This window comes from Lissotriton helveticus, chromosome 12 (genome assembly GCF_964261635.1).
Source record: "Lissotriton helveticus chromosome 12, aLisHel1.1, whole genome shotgun sequence".
NCBI classification, from domain to species: Eukaryota; Metazoa; Chordata; class Amphibia; order Caudata; family Salamandridae; genus Lissotriton; species Lissotriton helveticus.
Window position 1 is genome coordinate 853,823,566 of NC_136073.1, and position 25,604 is coordinate 853,849,169.

At 46.5% G+C, this 25,604-nt stretch overlaps 1 protein-coding gene across 2 annotated transcripts in view; it reads right to left on the reverse strand.

Annotated features, from left to right (window-relative positions):
- Positions 1–3,850: 3,850 nt before the first annotated feature.
- SH3GL1 (SH3 domain containing GRB2 like 1, endophilin A2) overlaps positions 3,851–25,604 on the reverse strand; it is a 112,546-nt gene continuing 90,792 nt past the window's right edge. Inside the window, exons 9-10 of one of the 2 annotated variants that reach the window (XM_078669602.1) lie at positions 11,515–11,568; positions 3,851–8,189 (exon numbers count right to left, since the gene is read on the reverse strand). In XM_078669602.1, coding sequence (XP_078525728.1) covers positions 7,993–8,189; positions 11,515–11,568 — 251 coding nt within the window. In that variant the 3' untranslated portion in view covers positions 3,851–7,992. The remainder of the gene's footprint in view (positions 8,190–11,514; positions 11,569–25,604) is intronic. The other variant, XM_078669603.1, reaches the window with a different exon arrangement.

Here is a 25,604-nt window from a genome sequence, read left to right on the forward strand (position 1 = left end):
GTGTAAGGTTCAGGTGAGACTTTGGCTCATTGAAGTTAATGTATAATCATGGGGATGGGGGAGGCAGAGTGAGAATCCTTTCAGTCTCCGTAGTTAACTCTCTTAATCAGAAGGGGGAAAGGATCACTTGTCCTGCTTAAACCTTGGGTTCACAAGTCGAGGAACTGGTATCTCCCAACAAATATGACCCTCATACACGTGTATGTTGGTAGTTTCTCTTCAGCGGTATATACTGTGTCCCCGCTTTTGTACACGTGCGTGCGTAATCATCGAGTCATTTTTTGTATTGTGCACCCTCCACCAGGAGGTTTTGCCTTAGGTTTAAGGCAGTAGTGATCGTGGAAAGTGGGGGGTCCAGTGGTGGTGTCGTTATTAAAAGTCCGGACAGCCAGACAAAGGCAATTTAATAAGTCTGGATTCGGACTATGAATAAAATTCTTGGTGCACTCTTCGAATTGGTAAGGGATTCAAAGTGCACTATATATACAAGGTTTAAAAAGAGGTCAACATGTTTCAGCCTTTGGGTAGTCAGAGGATCTATAGGCTTTCGTCAGGACCAATGGGGGTGAATAAATAGTGAAAAAATTGTGAGAAGAATAAAGGGTTATTGACCTGATTCTTCGTGAGTTAAGGTTTCATTGTACCTTATTGTTTCGGGAAATTGCTTCCTCGGGGATTTAGGCTGGTCGAGAGAGGCCTTACTTAGTGCCTTCTTACTCGGTCCTGGCAGCATGTGCTGACTCTGCCTGTCATCACCCGGAACTACTAACCCTTTATTCTTCTCACAATTTTTTCACTATTTATTCACCCCCATTGGTCCTGACGAAAGCCTATAGATCCTCTGACTACCCAAAGGCTGAAACATGTTGACCTCTTTTTAAACCTTGTATATATAGTGCACTTTGAATCCCTTACCAATTCGAAGAGTGCACCAAGAATTTTATTCATAGTCCGAATCCAGACTTATTAAATTGCCTTTGTCTGGCTGTCCGGACTTTTAATAACGACACCACCACTGGACCCCCCACTTTCCACGATCACTACTGCCTTAAACCTAAGGCAAAATCTCCTGGTGGAGGGTGCACAATACAAAAAATGACTCGATGATTACGCACGCACGTGTACAAAAGCGGGGACACAGTATATACCGCTGAAGAGAAACTACCAACATACACGTGTATGAGGGTCATATTTGTTGAGAGATACCAGTTCCTCGACTTGTGAACCCAAGGTTTAAGCAGGACAAGTGATCCTTTCCCCCTTCTCATTGAAGTTAATGTCAGTTCAGTTGTAGAGCCAACCTTCCCTAACCAGTTGCAGAGTTATGTGATTATGTGTACTCCCAACCTTCCAAGAAGGGCAACGACCATTGGCAACACTTTGTAAGCTGTCAAGGTAAGGCAGAAGGGGAGAATAAACTGAAAGTGTTCCAGGTCCAACTTGAGCTTCAGGCAAGAACTGTCTGATAGGTATAAAGAAATACATGTCCTGTTATTCCAAGGATGCTATGCAGTTCCCTGCTTCCACAGCTGACAGGATTTGAGCTAGAATGAACATTTCAACTGGTCCTTTATTAGAAAGGTGTTCAGTGGTTTGAGTTCCAAAATAGGCCTTAGACATCCTATCCTCCTTCGGAGTGAGAAAGTAATGTGAATAGCTCCCTTCCCCTATCTTAGAGTCTAGCACCCGCTAAATGGTACTCTTAGACAACAGAAGGTTGACTTTGTACATCAAGATACAGGAGTGCCCTTCGTGGAGTCACTCCGGTGTGGGAGGAACATGGGCTGGGGATGAGAGAAAGGGCGAGGCATAGCCTCTGGAAACAATTTGTATGAGTCTCCTGTCTAAAGCGATGGCTATCCAGCCAGGGAGGAAATGCTATATTCTGTTTCCTGAAACACACAAAAGGTGATGAGCGGCTGCTCGCAATAAGTCTAATCACTGGCAATAGTTTGGGGTAGCGCTCCAACCAATTGTTCTTTTGCTCACCATGCCACCTCAGTTTGGACACAGCCATATTCAAATCAGTCTTGACCCTGTTCCTCATGGGAAATGCTAAATTCTGCCTTCTACCTGCCAGGCATGAACTATAAATGGGCACCTTGCTACCAGCGCAAAGCCTCAAATGGACTGCGTCGGCTGCTGCAGTAAAGGATGGGTGGGCTGCTGTCTGTAAACTAGCCCACTGGAATAGCCTCTGAATTGTCTGCATGAGCTGGGAAATGGTTTAGCTGGTGTCAATAGCCACAGAAAACATCCTGTGCCATGACTGTCCTTGGATGGTTCTAGCGCTGACATTTTTCTACTAAGAGCCAAAAGTCATTGAAGGGCATGCCCATTTGTAACTTCAGTAGGGCTCCAAGAAAACCTGGTTGATCTCATTCAGGCATGCCTTCTGAGCACGACATGTGTCAGTAACTCTGCTCATGCAATCTGTAGTGTCAATGCCAGCCCACAGCACATACCTGTCAACATCCTGACCAAGTATCACTTAAGCGGAAGGGGTCCTGAGGTCCTCGGGGACAACGGTAACCATAATGCGTGGGTGTACCTACCAAAGACAAATTACATTTATAGATCTACAGTCTAAACAAAAAAGCTTTGTCTTTCTAAAAGCATCCAAAGTTTTGATTTGCTAAACGAAGATTGTCAGGAAGAAATTTGGATTGACCTTACTGGTTGAAGCCTGAACAACCAGACTCTGGCGTAGGATGCTTGGTCAGGAAGGCTTATTTGCCGCGAGGCACTCTATGTCGTCTAGCCACAGGTCGAATATAACTGGAGTGCAAGACCATGTGGCCAGAGAAGCATCAGTAAAGGCTTTATTACATTACAACAATGGCTCCATGAAGCAGGCCCTGATTGAAGAAATTCAGTCAACACATTTGTTTTAGTCCCAATAGTTTGCAAGTACAATTTTACAGTTTCAGCTGCCCTCCAGCTCAAGTAGAGAGTTACGCTCCATTTCAGGACATGTGTTTAGCTGGTCCCAAGGGTGCAGACTGCAACGGAAGTGGACCGGTCAGCAAAAGTCGGACAGGAGATCCCTCCAGAGGGCCAGAACACACACCAGAGGGAGGCGGACTCCCATCACAACATATTAGGGTAGCCTCTTTGCAGGCCTCTATTTATTGCAGGGTCAACACTGGTCGGAAAACGTGAGCTGCGACCAATTGTTGGATTGGTTCAGACCCAGGAGACATTTATGTACCTATACTTTGACTGTGACCTCTGATGGTTAGTGACATACTGCTTAGCTTAATGGTGCCTTTACACATTAGGGCGCTTAAGGGTACACCTGCTGCACAACTTCCGACTTATAGCCTGCGCCCATGCTCCATAGGGATACCTTATGTGGGTCCCCAACAGAACTCTGCTTCCTGCAGTATTGGCATGGCTTAAATCCTGTTTTTTTTAATGAAAATGTTCTAGCGGATAGTGAACAGTATTTGGAGTCAATGGCAGACTGTTAAAATATCTGGGGAGTTCTTGATCCATGTCTAAGAGCATGTAAAGAAAGGAACAAATTTCAGCAAACAGGGGTGTCGCTTATGCGTGTCTCCGCTCCAACACATCCACAGCAGAATAAGGTGACTGCGGAACTACACAGCACCACCTGCCAGCAACTGGGAGAATTGCTGCAAGGATCCTACAGGTCCAATCTGGAATCTATGGATATTCTAGGATTTTAATCAGTTATAAATATCCATCAGTAATGAAATATTAATTCAGTGCTCACCATCTCTGCCACTAGTAATATGAAATATCCATTGTACATTCTGTGCTCGCGCACCATTTTGTCACAATAAACCTCAAATTGGTATCATTAACGAAATACAATTGGGAAGGAAACATTTAATACTTTTTATTTCAAGATTACAAGAAACAAAAATTCTTTTTTTTGCTAAACAAGGAAAGAGACTGTAACAAAAGAGCTTTTTTCCCCCACCCCAAATCGCAAATATAATTTGTCTTTTAATGACACATGGCAGGGATTTGGCAGGGGCAGGGCTCTCGGAAGAGAGACATACATCTATTGGTTCAGAAATCAAAGGCCAGGCTCAAGAATGTTTTTAGCTCGTCTTTCAAAGACGGAAGTTCACAGCCATCCCATTCTTCAAAATTTTAGAGGCTGGAGGGTGAAGCTGTGTGGATTCAGGAGAGCCCAGGTCTTGCCAATCCCTTCTTTCCCTCGAAGAGTAATAAAGATATTTCTACATGCACGGTTAAAAAACGGGGTTAAAAAGGTACACTTTTAATATGTAACATGATACTGAGCCTGTATAACAAATTGCTTACATGTTGAATACATAATATCTACACAGTGAATCTGGCAGGGAAGGATGCTTTCTTTAATTAAAAAAAAAGCATGGGGATTTGAAATCAGGCCAATATAGTGCATTTGGTCTTCCAACTAATCTTGTTACTAACCACTTGGAATTTTTCAGGTGCGTCTGGAAAAGGTAGTGAGGGTGAAGTTGCTGATAGAGCCTCCCCTTCCAGATCTGTTTCCCTTATTCCATATGAATTTCAAATACATAAAGCTCACAAGGGTTGCAGTACATTCCTATGAAAGGGAGCTTACTACCCGCATGTATCCTGCTTCTACCAATACCTAAAGCTTAGTGAATGCGGAGACTGGGGCAGAGGCCAGCTCTTTCCCTTTGCAGTACTCCTGGAAATTGTAGAAGGCAAGTGTGGTCAGAGCTCCCATTCACCAGCAGGGCCTTTGCCTTCACTTTAACTCATGATTTGCAGGGAGGAACGGACACAGGTAAAAAAAATGCTCTTACACTCAAAAGCACAATTGCTGGGCCAGGCGCCACTAACAATTTTTTGCAAGCCAGAATATGTAGGATTTGAAAGGTCCCTGCACAATGGTATTACTTGACTTGACAGGGACACCATGGAAGAGTCGCCACTTAAAAATATATGAAGAAGATATACAGTAAGAATGCAGAAAGTAAGTCTTTGAGCATTTCCTGGCAGGGAGACAATGAGTACTGTAAAACAAAACAATTCAGAGCATATCCAATAATCCATTCAATTGCTACTAAATGTCGTCAATGGGTGTTTGAAAGTAGCTATAACATGCCACTGCCACAGAAGCTTACACATAACCAACAGATATTGTGAGTATGAAGGCCGCAGGAGCCCAAGTGTTTCTGCCTGCTAATACTTACTGTGCAAAACCTATGCAGCTACCACTGCAACGCACTCCGGCCCCTTAGTGATCTTCTGTGTAAAGAAGTCACATCACAGTATATAGCTTCAAGTCTTAAGAGTTTCAATACCATGCGAGAGCATCCTGTCTTGTATTCTATGTATAAAAGGGCACAGGTCTCATCCACAGCTTATCTAAGTACACTTCTTTTTCAGTTCCTAAACCTCTTTATATCTTTTGCATAAGAACTCACCCTATCTCAAGAGTCTTTCATATATTATGATTACATCTCATGAACACAAAGTGCATGTGACATTCAACCCTAAGCAGTCCTAACCCTTACAGAAGCAAGTGCTATAAAAAAAGAAAACACTGCCCTTCTCCATAGATTGCCAATATATGCTATATGCAGGCCACCAAAATGCTTTCTAGGGCTGTGATACAGGCTAGATCAAGACGCGACATAACATCTATATCCTCCAAACGTGCAGGCCAAACAAAGTGCAACTGCACGTCCTTAAACCGTACACATAAAGAATATACCAAGAGTAATTAATCACATTTATACTTTAAGAAAGCAAGATGCTCATGGAGCAGCAGAACCTGCATACATAGACAGAGACTAATGAGTCTCTGAAGACCTTTACACAATCTGCATCAGTGGAAACTAAGAGTAAGAGAATTTCTTTAAATCGATAGAGGCAGGCCTTATGAGGATCCAGACATGTCCGGTCCCTGGCAAAGCAGGATTGTATAAAGAGCCGCTAAGCATCATTATTGTACGTAAACCTCTTGTGAACTGCACATCTCCTTCAGAAAGTAGACAACACAACATAATAAATGTTGGCAAGCTAAATTTTCAGTGAAAACACATCAACTAATCTCATCTGAAAGGTGTATCCCAACAAAGCAGATGAACTTCAGGAACACAATCCTTTCCATGCCCCATTCCATGTTGAGAAGATCACATGCAACAATGCTGCAACAAGGTTCACTAGATGGGAAGTACACATTGTCACAATATGCACACACTGAAAAACTCATGACTGTCCAAGAGGACGTTGTGGGACTGTATACCACTTCCTTCTACGACTGACAACCATTGCTCCCAAACCTGCACCTTTTTATAGGCCCGGCGACACCTGTACCACAGGCAACACTTGCATGCCAATATGAGCTATAGCCTCTCATCCTGGATTTGGTACGTAGTACATCTACACTCCTGCTACCCAAGCATATAACTGGGATGCAGTGAAAGAAGCAGGGGTTTCAGAATATGAGAGACTGGAAAGGTGCATGTAAGAGGACAGGTTTAAAAGCAAGGTCTTTCCAGGAAACACAACACATTGCAAAATTCTGCATGTCAAGGATGACTGTGCAAAAGGACAGGGGTGTAAAATCCTGCCTCACTCTGGTACTGACAATCCTCACACCCTAACCAGTGATTCTGGGAGTCCTAACCATGGCATACATGATTTATGTTTCAATAAGGGAACCCTAAGCTCCGTATGCGTGCTTCTCGCTTCATTCTTGAGATGTCAATGACCACATGAGAATGTCCTGCCTGGAAATGGCACCGACTGCATGCTATCTTCCGGAAACTGCTACCCTCCTACCTGACCCACACACAACAGATACACAGCACAGGAGACTCTTTTTTTCAAGACAAGAAGAATCACGTTTCAAAAGGTGGAGGGCGTTTACAGCAGTGTACAACAAAATACATTATCACATGATGCACACTTTTCAAAGCAATCATGACTGCAAAGAGGACAATATTCTACTGCACTGATCATTTCGGGATTGGCAACATTGGAACAAAACTATACGACAATCGCCATTCTGGGACTGGAACCTCCACATTGGAAAGTTTACATCTTGGTTTTTTTTTGGGTATAGGAAGTTTCACATTTGAACCTGTGCTACCCACACAGAATACAATGGTACACATTGAAAAAGACAACTATGTGTATCATTTGTGAGCAAGACGAAAGGGGCGGACAGGGAGGAATTGAAAAGGATGTAGTGTTTTCATTGTAGCATGTAGTGTTCCCACTTTCAACAGGGTTGCTGCACAGAAAAGAGAATGTTTGCCTCTCACAAGGCAAGCACTACCGGATAGGAACGCAGAGCGTGGGGGTTCGCAAGTTGCCCACTTCGCCCTTTGCACCATGCAAGTCCCTGGGAGCACAAAACAAAAAATAGAAACTGTCCCTCGTTGTGTTTCTGAGCTCTGGAAAAGAAATCTCACAAGCCCTTTGCAGTTTGGTCCCATAATGGGCAGTGCCCATGCAGATACAGCCATCGTCCTCGCTTCTCAGTGTTCAGGATGCTGCAGGGAAAGTAGACCTGCTCTGCCAGTCCTAGATACGTAGGGGCGTCTTGAAGCGTTTGAGTCAAGCAGAAATAGTGGATCCAGCGTGGACTTCAAGCAGCCACCCCTCTTTAATTGACCATCGTATGCCCTTTCTGAATGGCAACTAACAGATCACATTTCTGGATTATCCAGGTAGAATAGGGACAAGTTAGCTCTTGCGTTTTCAGTCGGTGAAAATTTTACACAGGCAACCTCTTCAGAGCAATGGATAGGCAAATTCAGCACTGTCTGTGAAAACTATGCTTAAGTTGACACCTTAGCTATCCCTCTCTTGCATGGCTTTGGAAGAGGGCTATGAACAATGTAGGTCGCTCTCGGGGCGGGGGGTGGGGGATCAGGGTTTAGACCAATTGTGGGGGGATGTATAAGCTCACCCCTCACCCTGGGTTCTGCTTGGTAGAGCTTGTCGCTTTGTCGATGGCTGTGATGAGGTTGGAGGAAAAGGACTGTTTCACTGAGGTAATGGGACCAGCACGTCCACGTAATTCAGAGGAAAGAATCCTGACTGGCCGTTGATCATGCCTTCATACCAATTTTCATCGATCTGGTTGGTCAAAGTGATGATGTCACCTTCTCTGAAGCCTAACTCCCCATCGTTTTCAGGATCAAAGTCATACAGCGCCTTACAGCAGGGCTGGTCAAGGTGTGCTGAAAGAGAGTAAACAAAGATTAGTTACACCAGTATCCAGAGTAAGACAGGCCAAATAAATGCATCCATATATTCCAACTACAGCCTACATCATCACAACGAAAGGAGAATAACCCACACTGGTAAAAGTGAAATGGTCCAGGAAACTACAGAGGTGACTCAAAAAAGGAGTCCGGATCACTACGCAGAAACTTCTGCCATTCTAATACCCCCTTAGTAAAGTCACCAAGGATCGTCCCTCGCGAACAAGGGTAATCCCTAAATCCAGTAACTAACATGGCACAGCCGGAATGCCTCCCCCAACTTCTCTTGTTTTTCTCCATTCCTCCTATTACCTTTCCGTCCACTTTCTTCAGCTACCCTGCAGTGATTTAAAACCGCTCCTGCATAGCGCATGCTCTAATAAATAGCAGAATAGGACATAAAATGACATGGTCTTGCATTCCCTACACCATATCTGTATGGCTCACCCTCATGCCCACATCCCAAATAATGTCATCTTAAGGTTAAATGACAAGGTAGTTTATCCACCCATTCTTGTTCGCAATCATATTATGCTGGCAACCCTTCTGCCGCCAATTTCCAACAGCCAACCCCACTCCACAGCTACAAGTGTTGTAGCAGACTGCATCAACGATACCAGCATACTACCAAAGGCTGCACACCATCATGGCTTGCAAATAAAAGCAGTTAGTACTGAAAAGAGAGGACAGAAGAAAGCTGTGAAAGTGGGTTAGTCCTTTAGTGCCTAAAGGTGAATGTCAAAACTGAGTAATCGCAGGATGGCATCAGGTGCTGGATTAGTCCAAAGACCCACCCAACAGGTTAAAATGGTCATTGTCGGGACATGGGAGGTCACCATGAAACTGGCCCACTTAAGTATCACTATCCTGAGTGATTAACGATGAACCACAGAATCATATCCATTGCCAGGTTTACCAGCTTCCTGACAGCAATCCTGAGATCTCTCAATACTGAGAAAAAAACAGAAACAACAAGACTGATCAAAGAAGGTGAAAGAATGGACCGAGAAGTAGTCTTTTAAAGCTGTTGCCCTGTGTAACATTATTAAAAATATCCAGGCTCTCAGAAATAGGGAATTTTGAATGTTGCACTTCTCTGCTTTTATACGAAATTGCAAAATATGACAGGAGAGTTTTTCTCAAGAACGGTGGAAAGCATGGCCCTGCAGAGGGATCCATGAATTACTAGCAATCTGCACAATTGAAGGCATACTCCCCTGGTAGTTTCATATTTTGGAATACGAGGAAGCGTCTCCTAGAATATTCCCTGTATTTGGCTAGCACAACTCAATTCAAGAATTGAAAATAGAAAACTATCAATCTTCAGAGGCATTCAAACACACCTCCACTGGAAAACATTCACCTATGCAGTCTTGCAGTTTAAGCTAGTTATTTGCATTTATTAAAAAAATAATCTCGATGTAGGTTCATATTTTGAAAGGTATAAATACTACATTAGTTGAGGATGTGGATTTTGCCTTGCACACAGTACAGCACCTGCTGGGCTGAACTGCTTTAGCTGAGAACCCTAAGAGGCATGGGGCTGACAACCCATTGGTTCATACTAATATGGTACATAAACACGAATAGAGAGGTGCACAAAGATACCCAGGCGAGAGTGGTGTGATAGGCAGCCATTTAACTCTAGATCAAGAATGCTGGGCGCATACACTGTCACAGCAGCAAAATTTGGATGCTCAGTTGTGTCTATTCCATTGATGGATCATGCAAGCGAGCAAGCCATCCCACTTCAGGACTTCCAACGATCTTCATATAAAACACCAAGTTTGTGTTCTTTCAAGGTTATTTGGACTTAACTGCGCCTTGTTGATCCGCAATATATTGAGGAACCTAAATCCCGTACTTAAGACAGGAGTGGATATGTCCCATCAGCAGTGATGAGATTATTGTATTCTCGAAGAGTGTTGGATAACCAACACTAGGTGTGAATCCTTCAAGGACCTCAACAAAACAGACAGGTGATGAAATGTGGTTATCTACTGTGGACATCAACAGCACAAAGAATAATGAAGCGTGGATCTCATCCAAGCACCTTAACAGCCACAAAACACATGAAGAAATGTGGAATCTACCAAGGACATGGATGTCCCAAAAAGAATTTGCTTATAAACGTGAGGAAGTGTGTTTCTCCAAGAACAATGCTCTTCCAAGACGAAATGGCCAAGTGAGGATTTAATAAGAAATTATTTAAGAGTCTCTTCCAGGGCAATGCCAAGATACAAGAACATAAATACTTTAACAAAAGTAATGATTTGGTGGCGGTTGCCATCAAGACACACAACACCAGATACAGGAGATGTAAAATGATGGTGCACTACAAGGACCCAAGCTCAATGTGGTATCCTTGTATTGCCCTAGAACAAGGTTATGGAATGTGGGACTCCTCAAAGGAGTTTGTTGGCGTACATTCACACAAATGAGGAGGTAAATTCATTTGTGGAAATGATTCTTTCAAGGAGCTTCTGAACACCGATTTCCTTTTCATGGCACCTATGGATATGAACCATTTGGATTTTCCTCTAAGCAGACTTTCATTCATAGCTAAAATACAGCGCACTCTGAACAAAAACTCAGAACTTCGGATTTTCTCACTTGTGATGGCCCTAAATGGACAGAACTTTCTTCTTCATGGGACATCACTCCATGGTCTGTGCCACATAAATGTCCCTCTCTTGACTTTAGCATCACTTGTAAAGTATGTGTGACTAAATGCCGCCACCAATGAGTTTAAGAAGGTTGTGTCTATCCTGAATGACATCTTCTAAGATGGGCATTCAAGTGACTAAAACCAACCTGCATATAAAGAGTATTAGCTCTGCTTGTGAAATATTGTCCTGCAGCATGTTCCACCATTTTCCAGTGGAGTTTATTGGTATGCTTAGTTTAGTTTTTTGTTCCTCCAGTGCAACTGAATTTCCCATCTTTTGTTTACCTAAAACACTAGTTCACCACTGAAGTTTGAGCAGATCAGCTGCTGGATACAAGAGACTAGTAGACCAAGGCTCTAAATAGATCCACATCACAACCATTTTCAACTCCGAACACAGCATGTTCTTTTAGTCCTCTACATGAACAAGGGGTTTTCTATCTCAAGGGATGCCAAGAAGCATGAGAGTTCTTTATGACTCCCACATGGTACTTTCCACCTCACATTTCTGGACATCCAAGCTACCCCTGGGGATATTCTGGCATGTGGTCATATCTTAATGTTACACATGGCTGCGTATGAAAAAGAGGACAGCAAGACACATGCATGCAGAGTGTGGGAGGGCACACTCACAACTCCTGTTGCTCGGGGTCCGTGCAGGCTTGTCAGACCGGAAGGAGGAAGACACTAACATCACCCAAAAAAGAAAACATAATACATGACAACGTTAAACACAAACTAAAACATACATTACACTCTGTTATAACAAAAGGAGGGATGAATCAAGATCAAACCATCACCAGTCTACAAACTTCCCAGAGGGTTAAAGGAGAGGACTAAACAAGTGAACAATAATTCATTAGAAAAAACATACTTAGCACTAAATGCAATTTTTTCCAGCATAGGTATACTCTACAGATGAACTTGCTTAGCATTTTTAAAGGAACTTTTTTTTTTTAAATAATCAACTATATTGGACTTGAACAGATCTCATCCCAGGTTTTTAAGACGATAAAGTGCCATAAGGCGCTCTTTTAGTTTCTTTTAGATGAATCAAAACCATGGCTGAAATCAGATTCTGGTGAGGGGGGGGGGGTGCATATGGCTCTAACATAGAAAGAGTACAATGTCCTGTGAAATACAGAAATGCCAAAAATACAAGCCAGGATGCACAGGTTCAGCAATACTTTATTCCATCCTTTAGCAAGACCAGGTCTGACAAGAATGGGCATTTCACCTCAAGAAGCAATTGAGGGCAAATCACTGATCTGTCTGATCAAGTCTGGATCTCCAAAAATCATGTCTGTCTGTAATCATCGGCCAACGGGAAGAAAAGCATACAGTATGTTTTTCTTATTATCCTATACACCCACCCATGAAAATGAGATCTTCAAAAGAAATATCACTTGGGACCCACACTGCATATCTGTCTTTACAAGTCGCTTACCTTCAGTCTCGCACTTTCTGACGGATATTCTATCCAACCACAGAATTCTCATCCTTGAATACTCCAAAGGTGCCCGGCTAGCCCCTGCAACCTTTTTTTCTTTTTTTAAATACATTTCTTTGAGGCTTTACTATTTTTTATTTAATATTATATCACAAATGCAAACACCCCATCTTTAAACTATGCTTCATTTGCTGTACAGTTCCGGTTTCCGTTATACAGTCAAATTCAGGAATAAAGGTATAGTTACAATTATGTATGCATATCTAGTGATCTCTATTGCGAACTTCATTTTAAGCGGGTGTATGGCTCAACCAAGATCCAAAATATTTATCCCATCTGTTGCATTTGTTTATGCTTTTGGGGACAATATCTAGCTTTGTATATTGAAATCTCGAGGGTGGGCATCTATCAAGGCCATGTTTCTACACGGTGGCATTTAGAGATGCTTGACTTCTCCATTGCTGAGAGAGGCCACTGTTCCCCCAATGTTAAAATATGTCTCGAAAATACCTTTACCACACTTGTGATGTCGTCGTCGCCCAGGATACTGAGTAAAGGCAATTTTGGACTTTGGTCTAATGGCCGCCCCAGAATAGACTGGGGTGTAAGAAAAATCTCTGACCAAAAGTGATCCAAATATGGCCAGGTCCAAACTGTGTGTATAAAATCCCCTATAGGTATTTGATAATGTAAGCGTGCTGGCCCTGGTCCTTTCTGAAAATGCCAGTCTAAGGAGACAGGTAGATCCCATGGAAGTATTTAAACTGTACAAGACAAAGCTGATCATGAAAGTTTTCTCCAGTAATGGTCCTCCATGCCGCCCAGTATTTCGTTGGCTCCATACTGCCCCTGAAGTGTTAGAAGTGGAGCTATATATAAGCACCACCCATGCATGCTTAATTCAGTTTAAAAAATGTCTCCTTCTGCATCTTCAGCTGTGGAGTGTTAACAATTGTTGGTATTAGTGTGCTGGTTTTCAATTTGGGACCTTTTAAGATGTTAAAAAGAGGCCACTCCACACAACAGAGGAGGAAGGACAATAAGGAATATGCAGTTAGAAAGAGTATCCACCAGAAAGCGCATTTCCAAAGGTAAATAGTTCTTCTGAGGAATACTTCTCAACAAAGATTAATCCCCTTGAAATGGATACCAAAGCAATACTTGACCAGGTAGAGGGTCTGTGGAGTGGGCGCCTAACAATAAGTCCAGCAGGACCAAGCGGGCAAAATGTCCTTCCCGCCGGGCATACGGTCAAGGCAGTAGTGGTTTGTGAATGTATGCACGGATGCCCAGTTCTCAGCCTTGTAGATATCAAGGAAAGGTATTCCATGTGCTAACGCAGTGGTAACAGCCTTAGCTCTGGTCGAGTGGGCTTTCAAACCTTCTGGCAGTTGCTTTTCAACAGGAATAGAGCAGATTGTAATGCAACTATACACATCGCCAGAGTCCTCTTCTCCACAGCATTTCTCTAGTTTCACCCCGGAGAACTCTGCAAAAATCTGATCGGACCCACGGTTATCTTTGATATGATCAATATAAAAGACTAAATCACTTCTGGGGGTCCAAAAGCAAAGAACGCTGGCTGGATTTTGGATTGCCCAATGTGGAACGGAGCCACAGAATAGGGCAAAAAGGCCACCCAAGTCCTCAGCACTTGTTTGCCCAGGAAAACAGTGCAGTAGAGCAGTTACACCAACAGTGGCAGAAGCTCCCTCATTTGATGAGCTGCAGTAATTATGAAGAGGAGAGCAGTTTTTAAAGCCAGGAGACACAGCAAGTACCTATGCATCAGCTCAAAAGGCATACACATGAGAAATGACCAGGGCAAATTAGGGTCCCAATGTGGTATTACAGAAGGTCCGAGAAGAAATGTGTCAAACCGATTATAAACCTCATCACAGAAGAGGATTTCATTAGGATGACTTGGCCCCAGTCGTACCTGATCTTTTTAAAAAGTCGGAGAATGAAAAGCATAGACAGAAAGGCATCAGGGGTCCTTTGTTGCATTCCTGCTGGAATGCATCTCCAGGCTAGTGTTCTTGAAGCAACTTCAACACGCAAAACATTTTACACTGCATGTTCTTGGCTGTGTGGAAAATATTTAGTCAGAGTTTTCCCCACTTGCTTAGCTCATTCGCTCTGGCATTCAAGGATTCTACTAAGTGGTTCACAATCAGAAAAACACCCTTATGCTCCAACCAGCTCCAGAGCCACAGACCTTCCTGGCACAGGACCCCACTTTGCACAGCTTGTCGCAATACCATATGTCAATGGTGTTGTCCCTGACAACCTACATCAGCCTCCTCCTGATGGATGAAAGGAAGGCCTACTAAATTTGGGAAATGGCTCACAACTCCAACAGAACAAAATGGAGCCGGGCTTCTGTTGGAGACCAAAGGCCTCTGATTGCCACCGCACTCAGATGGCCTTCGCAGGCCAGCAGAAATGAGTCTCTCTCAATGAGTAATGGACCTGCAGATGGACCAATTTTATTTAAGGAGCCACCAATGCAGATTTAGAGCCATCTTTTTTTTGTATTTTTTTTTTGTAAAATAGAGCCATCTTTTAAACCTCAATGGCATTCAATAGATTTACCGGATGCTGGGACCACTGAAATTTCAGATTCCATTTTAGAGCCTGCATGTGCCACCTGGGTTAATCAACAGGGAGGATGGAGGAAGCTGAGAGGCCAACAAACCTCAGAGCTGCCCTCACTGAGATCTGGTACTGAGGCTGAAATATTGGGATCATAGCACCAATGTCCTGGACCTGTGGCGGCTAAGGGATGGCCATGGCCTGTAGTGTATCCAGGACTGCTCCAAAGAATGGAAGCCTCTGCTAAGGAGTCAGGTGAGACTTTGTTTTCTTGCTCCTCAACGGCAATGATATCAGAAAGTTCACCTTAGTCTGGAGGTGGTCTACGACTGACTGTGGCAAGCCCATCTTCACCAGCCAGTCGCCAAGCTCAGGGAATCCAGTTTTCAAATAACCCTGATGGTGGGTAGTGATGAACACCACTTTAGGGAACAGGTGTACTGGTAAGGCTGAAGGGGAGCATGCCAAACTGAAAGTGCTCCTGGCCTACTATGAATCACAAGTAACATTTGTGGGACTGCAGAATGGGTGTACAAAAATACGCATCCTGCAAGTTCAAGGCTACCATCCAATCCCCAGGGTACAGAGCAAACAGGATCTTGGCCACGGTGAGCATTTTGAATTTTTCCTTCGGCAGGAAGGCATTCAAAGTTGAAGGTTCAAAATAGGTCAGAGACCCTCGTCCTCCTTTGGCACAAAGAAATAGCAACAGTAACAACCCTCTTCTCTTTCGGAGTCCAGCACCCTCTTGATGGTACCTCCAGTGAGATACACTCGCACCTCCTGTAACAGAATGGACAGGGGCTCCTCTGAAAGTCATTTGTTGACAGTGGGGGGAGAGATTTGACAAGAAAAAATATAAAGGGTTAGACGCAGCCATGCTCAACAATTTGTAGGTCCCATTTGTCTGATATAATGGATTGCCGCTCTGGGAGGAAGTGCTATAACCTGACCCTCGCAGGATGGGTGTGTGCCACTAAGCCGAACTAAAGTAATTGGTGGCTTTTGCCACAGCAGAAGGGGACTAGGTGGACTGGAGGCCCTGCTGACCTGCGTGTTGCATGCCAGACCCGTGTCCCCAGCCTTGGAAGGACAGAGGGGATTGATGCAGTGGTTGCAAAGACTATCAAAGCCTGTACACAAGCCCATGGAGTAGCCACTGAATTTTCGGAAATGGCGTTACAGCTGCTTGCCAGAAGTTAAGAGGCAGCACCACAGAGCCACTAGATTTAAAGCGCTCAAAGGAAAACTGCATTTTCATCGAAAAGGTGTAAGCCATCAAAGAACATATCCTTAAGAGAATCTTGTACATTTCCAAAAAACACTGGAACGCATGTTGACCGGGCACAACATGATGCCAAGAGCCATTCCCAGTTATCAGAAGTATCTAGGACGGCATTAATCACATACTTGCCTGCATCTCGCCAGTAATAGTTTGTCTGAGTAAGAGAGGTCCTAAGGTTTTCCAAGACCGCCAGTAAGATTCCAAAGGCCATGTCCTAGAGAACATGCGTGTAGCGACCTTATCAACAAACATTGACTGATATCAATGCCTGGCTAGCAGTAGAAGAGAATGAATATGCTACTTACCAGTATGCATCTGTTCTTGGCATGTAGGGCTGCTAACATTCATATCTTTTGCATAGATCGCCGCCTAGTGTTGGGTCCGGATGATCGCACATTGTTGTCCTGGAAGAGTCTTCGAAGTATCCTGAGATAGGTGGCTCCTCCCCTGGACTACAGTGCGCATGGGCATCGGCTCCATCCCCAGATTGTTTTTAGCCATTGTGGCAGAGATGGAGTGAAAAGTGTAAAGGATGTCCATGCTAATGATTGAATGCAAGAGTATATCTGCAGCTGCGACGGGCACCGGGGAGGAGGGTGGGCGATATGAATGTTAGCAGCCCTACATGCCAAGAACAGATGCATACTGGTAAGTAGCATATTCAGTTCGAGGCATGTGGGCTGCTAAATTCATATCTTTTGCATAGAATATATAGCAGTCCCTCCCTTAGCGGCGGTTGCCCGTGCCAGCTGCAGAAACCTGAAAAAGTGTCTTGAAAACAGCCTGTCCTACAGCTGCTTGCTGCTTGGAATGCACATCAACACAGTAGTGTTTTGTAAAGGTATGCGGTGTAACCCATGTGGCTGCTCTGCAAATGTCTTCCAAAGGAATGTTCCCCAGGAAAGCCATGGATGCCCCCAGTTTGCGTGTGGAGTGCGCCCTTGGGGGTATTGTTAAGGTACGTTTAGCTTTTTGATAACAGATCTGGATGCACTTAACAATCCACCTGGCTATTCCTGCTTTGGAAATAGGGTTGCCTTTGTGCTGTGGCGAGAAGGCAACAAAAAGTTGTTTTGTTTTCCTAAAGTGTTGTGTCCTGTCAATATAGTACATCAACGCCCTCCTAACGTCCAAAGTATGGAGCATTCTTTCCGCCACCGTTTGTGGGTTTTGGAAGAATGCGGGCAGGTCAATAGTTTGGTTGAGATGAAACTGTGACACCACCTTCGGAAGGAATTTGGGGTTAGTGCGTAGGACCACCCTATTTGGATGAATTTGTATGAACGGCTCTTGGATTGTGAGCGCTTGCAGCTCACTGACACGTCTTAGTGACGTAATAGCAATGAGGAAAGCCACTTTCCATGTTAGGAACTGGAGTTCACACGAGTGCAGTGGCTCAAAAGGTGGTCCCATCAGCCTGGTGAGGACCACATTGAGGTTCCACACCGGAGCTGGCGGTGTTCTTGGTGGAATGACTCGTTTCAGACCTTCAAGGAAGGCTTTAATGGCAGGCACTCTGAAGACAGAGAGATGTTACCTGTTCTGAAGATAAGCTGCTATGGCGGATAGATGGATCCGAATGGAAGTGTACTCTAGATTGCACTTGTAAAGATGTAACAGACAGCAAATGATGTTAGGGATAGATGCATCTAGCGGGTTTATGTTATTGGCTGTACAGTGAAGGACGAAACGCTTCCATTTTGCAGCATAGCATGCTCTGGTAGTGGGCTTCCTTGCCTCCTTGATGATGTCCATGCATTCTGGAGGTAGGTGAAGGTAGCCAAACTCTAGGACTTCAGGAGCCAGATCGCCAGGTTGAGCTGTTGCGGATCTGGATGCTGAATGTCTCCATGGTTCTGCGTCAAGAGCCTGGGTGTTAGGCGCAGCCTTTGATGCGGCACCACTGAGAGTTCCAGAAACGTGGTGTACCATGGTTGGCGTGCCCACGTTGGAGCAACTAGGATGAGTGTCATCGAGTGCTGCCTGAGCTTTCTCGCCACCAGCGGTATTAGAGGTGCTGGTGGAAAAGCGTACGCAAATTTGCCTGACCAGTTCATCCATATCGCATTCCCCTGCGACTGTGGGTGAGGGAACCTGGCGGCAAAGTGTTGGCATTTTGCGTTTTCGCTTGTGGCAAACAGGTCTATCTCCGGATGACCCCACTGCTGGAAGTACGGGTGGAGTACTGATGGATGTAACTCCCACTCGTGCATTTGATGGCTGTATCTGCTGAGCAGATCCGCCATCTGATTGTCCTTGCCCGGGAGGTGTTCTGCCATGAGGAAAATGTTCCTTTGAATGGCCCACTTCCACATGCTCTGAGCCAGATGAGACAGCTGTGGCGAGTGGGTGCCTTCCTGTTTTTGAATGTAGTACATCGCTGTCATGTTGTCCGTCCGGACTAACACTACCTTGTCGCACAGATGTACATTGAAGGACTTGAGCGCCATGAAGATTGCCATCAGTTCTAAATAGTTGATGTGCATCTTCTGTTGCTGCGTCGTCCATAGTCCCTGCACTGTGTAAGTGAGCACATGAGCTCCCCATCCCTGGAGAGATGCGTCCGTTGTCAGGATAATCTGTGGCACTGGCTCCTGGAACGGTCGGCCCTTGCAAAGGTTGTGTGGATTCCACCAATGCAGAGAGTTGTACGCCCGACCGGTAACCAACACTAGGTCTGTCAGTTGTCCCTGAGCCTGTGTCCACTGATTTGCTAAGCACTCCTGGAGCGGACGCATATGTAACCTTGCGTGAGGGACTATGAAGATGCAGGAGGCCATCATGCCTATCAACTGCATGAACACTCGCGCTGGAAGCGAGTGTTGCGGTCTGAACCTTTGGATTAGAGACTGTATGCTGTCTATTCTGACCTTGTTTGGCTAAGCCATAGCAGTCAGGGTATTTATTGTCGCACCCAGAAACTGCCGCACATGTGCTGGTTGAAGGTGCGACTTTGGGTAGTTCAACGAGAAGCCCAGATTGTGAAGGAGGTGAATGGTGGTCGACATGTCTGCGGCGCACTGTTGTTCTGACTTGGCTTGAATGAGCCAGTCGTCTAGGTAGGGCTAGACATGTATGTTCTGCCTCCTGAGGTGCGCCGCTACCGTCGCCAGACACTTGGTAAACACGCTGGGGGCGGTGGTCACTCCGAAGGGTAGGACTTTGAACTGATAATGCCTGCCTTGGATAGTGAACCTGAGATACTTTCTGTGGGACGGGTGTAGTGGTATGTGGAAATAAGCATCCTTGAGGTCCAAGGTTGCTAGGAAGTCCCCTTGGTTCAGCAAGGGAAGAATCTGTTGCAGTGTAAGCATATGAAAATGTTCTGACAGTATATACAGGTTGAGGGGGCGCAGATCTAGAATGGGTCTGAGGGATCCGTCTTTCTTTGGAATAAGGAAGTACAGGGATAGACCCCTGTGCCTTCCTCCTTCACTGGCACGAGCTCGATTGCGCCTTTTTGCAGAATCACCACTACTTCTTGCTGCAATAAGTGCAAGTGCTCTGCGGACATAGGTCGTTGCCTTGGTGGAATGTTGGGTGGAGTGGACGTTAACTCTAGACAATAACCGTACTGGACAAGTTGTCTTACCCACCTGTCTGTGGTGATGTTTGTCCAGACTGGCAGGAACTGCTGGAGTCTCCCCCCGACAGGTGTTAAATGGTCGGGGGGCAGTGACAGAGAGTCACTGTTTGTTTGTGGCAGAGGAACGGGAGTTGTTGTTTCCTCTGCCACGTCCCCTGGTGCCGTTTCCTCGATAACCCCCTTTATTTTGCTTGGGGTACGAGGACTGTGCTCCACCTCTAGTGAACTGTGATTGTTGACCCATCTGTCCTCGGGTAACCCCACGTGCACCTGAGCGACGAAAAGTGTTGCCCCGGAATTGTTGTGACTGAAGGGCCCCCATAGATTTAGCAGTTTCGTTGTCTTTCTTAATCTTTTCGAGGGTGGTGTCAACATCAGGACCAAACAGTCTATCAGGATTGACGGGCTGGTTGAGTATGGTTGTTTGAATGTCTGGTTTAAACCCTGATATGCGTAGCCACGCTTGTCGTCTTAGCATGACGCTAGTGTTAACAGCCCTAGCTGCAGTGTCTGCGGCATCAAGTGCACACTTTATTGCTGCGTTGGAGATGAGTTTTCCCTCCTCTATGAGCAGTTTGGCACCCTCTTGAAACTGCGTAGGCAGGTGTTGTAAAAGTTGCTCTAGGGTGTCGTATTGCGCCCTATCATAACGTGCCAATAGCGCCTGTGTGTTTGCTATACGCCAGAAATTGGCAGCCTGCGCAGCTATTCTTTTGCCCCCTGCCTCAAGCACTTTGGACTCCTTGTCTGGGGGAGGAGCTTCACCAGTTGTTTGGGAGTTCGCCCGTTTGCGGGCATTTGCGACCACAAGAGAGTCAAGAGGCAACTGTCCCCGAATATATGCTGGGTCTGCAGGTGCCGGCCTGTATTTCTTCTCGATGCGTGGGTTGACCACTCTCGCTCTGGTTGGTTCCTTAAAGATTTCTGCAGCATGTTTAAGGACCCCCTTTAGCATAGGAAGTGTCTTGACTGTTCTTTCAGAGACAGAAAAAGTGTCAAATAGAAAATCTTCCTCCACCGGGTCAGCATGCATCTCGACGTCATGATTAGCAGCTGCCCGTTCGATTAGTGCATGAAATCCTGCAGAATCCTCAGTTGGGGATGCCCGTGCACTGAAAAGCTGTGGGTCTTGCCCCACAGGTTGGTTTCCCTGGTCACCGGTGTCATCATAGGAATCCTGTTGTGCATCAGGCTCATTGATGGGGAAACTGTACTGGTCATCCAGTCCTTCCTCCTCTCCCCCAGAGTGGTCAGGGGAAGGTGTTGGACTTCTCCTAGGCGGAGGCTGGATAGGTTCAACCAGGGCAGGAATGTCCTGTGTAGGCCTTTTCTTTTTTAGTGGAATAACATAGGATTCCACTGGCTGGGAAGTGATTTTCCGCTTATAAAGGGTCAACTTGCCAGTGTCCGCATCGACATAACGCTCAGATTCGTCTCCTGAGTCGTGTTGTCGACCCGATAGTCCGCCAGACGTGGAAGATTCTGATGTCTTTGGCACCGTCTTTGGTGCAAAGGCTTTCGGGGCTTCCTTTGGCGGCAGAATGTATAAAAGCTTGGCAGTAGGCTTTGCAGGCGCGTCTAGCGTCTTCTGGTGCGACGGCGCGGAAGTCGACGTCGCAGTAGCCTTCTCACGAATCCGTTGCAATGAACTTGCGATTTGCGATGCGCCACTCGCCGAGGCACCTGGCGCCGACGAGGAGGCCGCCAACGGGCCGCTGCCCCCGACTTTCTGGGGCTCTTTTGGAGGCTTAGACGTCGACGCCGCAGCTTTAGACACGGAGTCCTTGGACTTATGAGTCGAGCTTCCGCTCTTGGATCCGAGGGATTTCGTAGACTCCGCCTCGACCATGCGTCCGTCTAACGGCGCCCCTGTCGGCACCGATTGTTTGTCGACGACTTTTACAGACTTCGCCTGCGCCGCTCCGGTCGACCCTTGACGGACGACCTTCTATGAGGACGCATCCCCCGCCGATAACTTCGGCACTGTTGAGTCGACAGTCTTCTTCGACTTCGGTGGCCCGGAGGTCGACGGAGCCGATGAGGTAGCAGGCTTCGGTGTTTTAGACGGAACGTCCGCCATCTTAGGTGCACTCGAATCCGGTAGTTTCGGTTTCGATTTGGCGTCTGCCATTTTAGGTGCAGTCGATACCGTTGCTTTCAGTTTCGGTTTCGATACGGGCTGCGTAGCCCCCGCAGGTATGTCCGTGGCCGGGCCTGAAGACGGGGCCGTGGCTTGCGGTGCAGGGTCTTGGGTAAGGCCGAGTGGCGATCCCGTGACCTGAGCCATGTAACTTTCGGGGCATAGCTCATCCCCTGAGCTATCTTCCGCGGCCCCATAAACTTCTTCGTCGTCCCCTACCTCGTCGACGTATTCAAGGTCTTGTTCCACGACCCCGTCGTCGTCTTCGGGATCGGCCTCGACCTCCGTCGCAGGTGGTGAGATTTGAAGATGATGGCTTAGGCTGTCTTCTTCTGGTGCGTGGAAGATGTTATCGGGTGCCGGTGCCGCCCGCTGGGCCTCGAGGCGCACCGCGCGCCGAAGCTTGAGCGTTTTCTTTGACCTGAACTTGGAGCAGGCCATGCAGTTCTCCTCGTTATGGTCCGGCGAGAGGCATTTATTGCAGACCGGGTGCACGTCGATATGTGGGTATTTGGACCCACAGACGGGACAGTATTTAAACGGGCTCCGGTCCATGTTGAAAAAGTCGTGGTCTTGCTGCGATGAGAAGGCCTCGATGTCCGAAGAGTAACTCGACTCCGCAGATTCCGCCTCAAAGAGACGGGAGAAACTCGAGACCGTACGCAAACAATACAGACGTAGGTAACGAAGGCCTTTTGGCCTTAAAGAAGTAAGTTTTCTCGGTTCCGACAGAGAGACGTCGAGACCGCATCCGAACCCAATGGCGGAAAAAAACAATCTGGGGATGGAGCCGATGCCCATGCGCACTGTAGTCCAGGGGAGGAGCCACCTATCTCAGGATACTTCGAAGACTCTTCCAGGACAACAATGTGCGATCATCCGGACCCAACACTAGGCGGCGATCTATGCAAAAGATATGAATTTAGCAGCCCACATGCCTCGAACCATATGTTTTCAGAAAGCCGCTTACATCTTATTCTCCCAATTCACCCAGTTCAGAGGAGTTGTGGTGAATGAAATAAGAGTCTTGTCGCTGACTGAAGCCTCTCGACTAGAGCAGGATGTTTAGTGAAAAATATCTGGAATACCAGGAACTGGTCTGTGATGCCTGGACACCTCCTTATTTACCAGTGGGCAGAAACAAGGATTTGACCAAGTGCCCATCAAGGTGAGGGGAGTTGGCCTAACTGCTCGGGCGGTCGACCTCGAATCTGGGGAACCGGGTTCGAGTCTCGGCAATGACGCTGAACATCCTGTGATTCTGGGTAAATCACTTAATCTCCCCATGCTTAACAAAAATGAATGTGTCCTCACGTAACGCAATTGGTGCTATTTAAAGCGATTTGATACCTGATACCGGGTTTAGTTCGCGCTATATAAAACTCAGATTAAAAAAAAAAAAATGTATTGGTGAGTGCCTCGTAAAAGGCAGCAGTGGCTCAGATGTGGCTGGCCAGGCTGAAACATCTGCATAAGGACGTTCATTTTGGTTTTGACTAATGACAGCTGCAAATCTAGGACCTCTGCTTCCCCTTGTACCACTACTGAAAATGATACGCTCTCTTCCAAGGATGGTCCAAGTGGCAGGTCAAAGGTGTGGCGCCGCGGCCAGGGCGACTGACGCTGGAATCTGGGGACCACGGTTCGATCCCCGGCTCCGGCGGCAGGTTAGCCCAGCACCATGTGACTCTGGGCAATAGCTCGCTTAATCTCCCCGACGGCCCCCCAGCGCCTAGAGACCCTTACGGGTGATTGTGCGCTTTACAAATGTGGACTTTACTTTACTTTACTCTGATTCCGTGGAGATATCAGGCCGACTGGACATTTTAAGACTGTGTAAAAGTGGTCATCTGCATAGTGAGGAGGGAAAAAAATTCCCATCATCTCCCTAAAAAACATCCCTATCATCATCTCCCTCTTGGGGCATACCGTGTTCGGAGTTGGAGCCAAAAAAGATAATGAAGCCTCTGCTGTTGCGTCCACCCTGGTACATACACTGGTTCAGAGTCAAGCTGAATGAAGAGCTCTTTTGAAATCTTAAATCGTGACATCAGCTGAATCGAACTGGAATAGGTTCAGTGTCTGACATTAGAAATAGCACCAAATCCTCTCCTTATGCCGGTCGCAAAGGCACCAGAGTCGCTCATGAAGGGCCCGGTGCAGGTCTTGGAAAAGGATCGGATGTTCTTAATAAAGTTAGTACGTGACCTGAAGTTGCTCCCAAAATGTCAGTTGCTGCTGAAGACAAATATGCTGATAGTAACCCAACTGGAGGCCCCTGTGGTTCTTTGGTGTCTGAATGCGTGCCAAAAATCTGCAGCATGGCCTTCTTTAAGGCATCAATTTGTTGAGGCATCATCGATAGCCCATAAAACTCATCGCGCATCGGAATCAGCTGGGCAATAGGCTACACGACCAAGGAACTTAAGGTAGACTGACTTGACATTGTGTCGCCCTTGTGCCTTCTCTTTGAACACAGAGTGGTGTGGTAGGGTCGAGTCCTACTTCGTGTATTGTTTTTGCATTTGGACTTTACATTTTCAACGTTCCGGAGAGAGCCTACTCGCAGGAACAGCCTTGGGAGCAGCACTGAGTCCATGACTTGGAGTTAAACATATGCGAGGGCCGCCACTTATGTTCGGCAACGTACAGCTACTCTTTTTTGGTTCCAATTACATTTGAGTGCACATTGCCATATTTGTTGCACAACGAGCCATGGCCTGCACCCAGATACCAGAGACACCTAATGCAGATAAGTTACCGACATTTGTTTGCAGCAGTCAAGGCATGGTTTGAAACTTAGTTCACCTTCAAGAGAACGACGACCCACCACCACCAGCAACAGGCCGCCCGCAGAAGCTGGAACAAGATCACAGCAGACCAGCTCGCCACCTCCCTGAGCCAGCACCCTCCTGCCAGCTCAGCGAACCCCAGCCAGGCCGCCGACAACCTCACGAAGTGGATCAGCATCTGCGCGGACGAGCTCGCCCGCTGAGGACCCCGCCCAGCAGACCCAGCAGCAAGAAAGCCCCGTGGTTCTCCGACGAACTCAAGAGCTCCAAGAAGAACTGCCGAGCCCTCGAGAAAGTCTGGAGAAGGGAACCTACACCGGACAACAGGACCACCCTCAAACTGGCCACTCGGAAGCACCACCAGCTGATCCGCGCCGCCAAGAAAACTGCATTCAAGGACCGGCTGGACAACAACGCACACAACAGCAAGGAACTCTTCAACATCGTGAAAGAGCTATCCAACCCCAGCGCAGGAAACAACGACATCATCCCATCGCAAGACCTCTGCGACTCCCTCGCTTCTTACTTCCACAACAAGATCGCGGACATACACAACAGCTTCAACAAACAACCAACGCTCACCATGACCGAACAACCACCCTCCACCACCACCCTCCACGCCTGGACCCCGATCAGCACCGAAGACACCATCCGCACGATGAACTCCATCCACTCCGGATCACCGACCGACCCCTGCCCTCACCACGTCTTCAACAAGGTCGACGCTGTCATCGCACCCCACCTGCGAGACATCATCAACACATCCTTCGACACCGCCACCTTCCCTGAGAGCTGGAAGCACGCCGAACTCAGCGCTCTACTCAAGAAACCAACAGCGGACCCCACCGAACTCAAGAACTACCGCCCCATCTCGC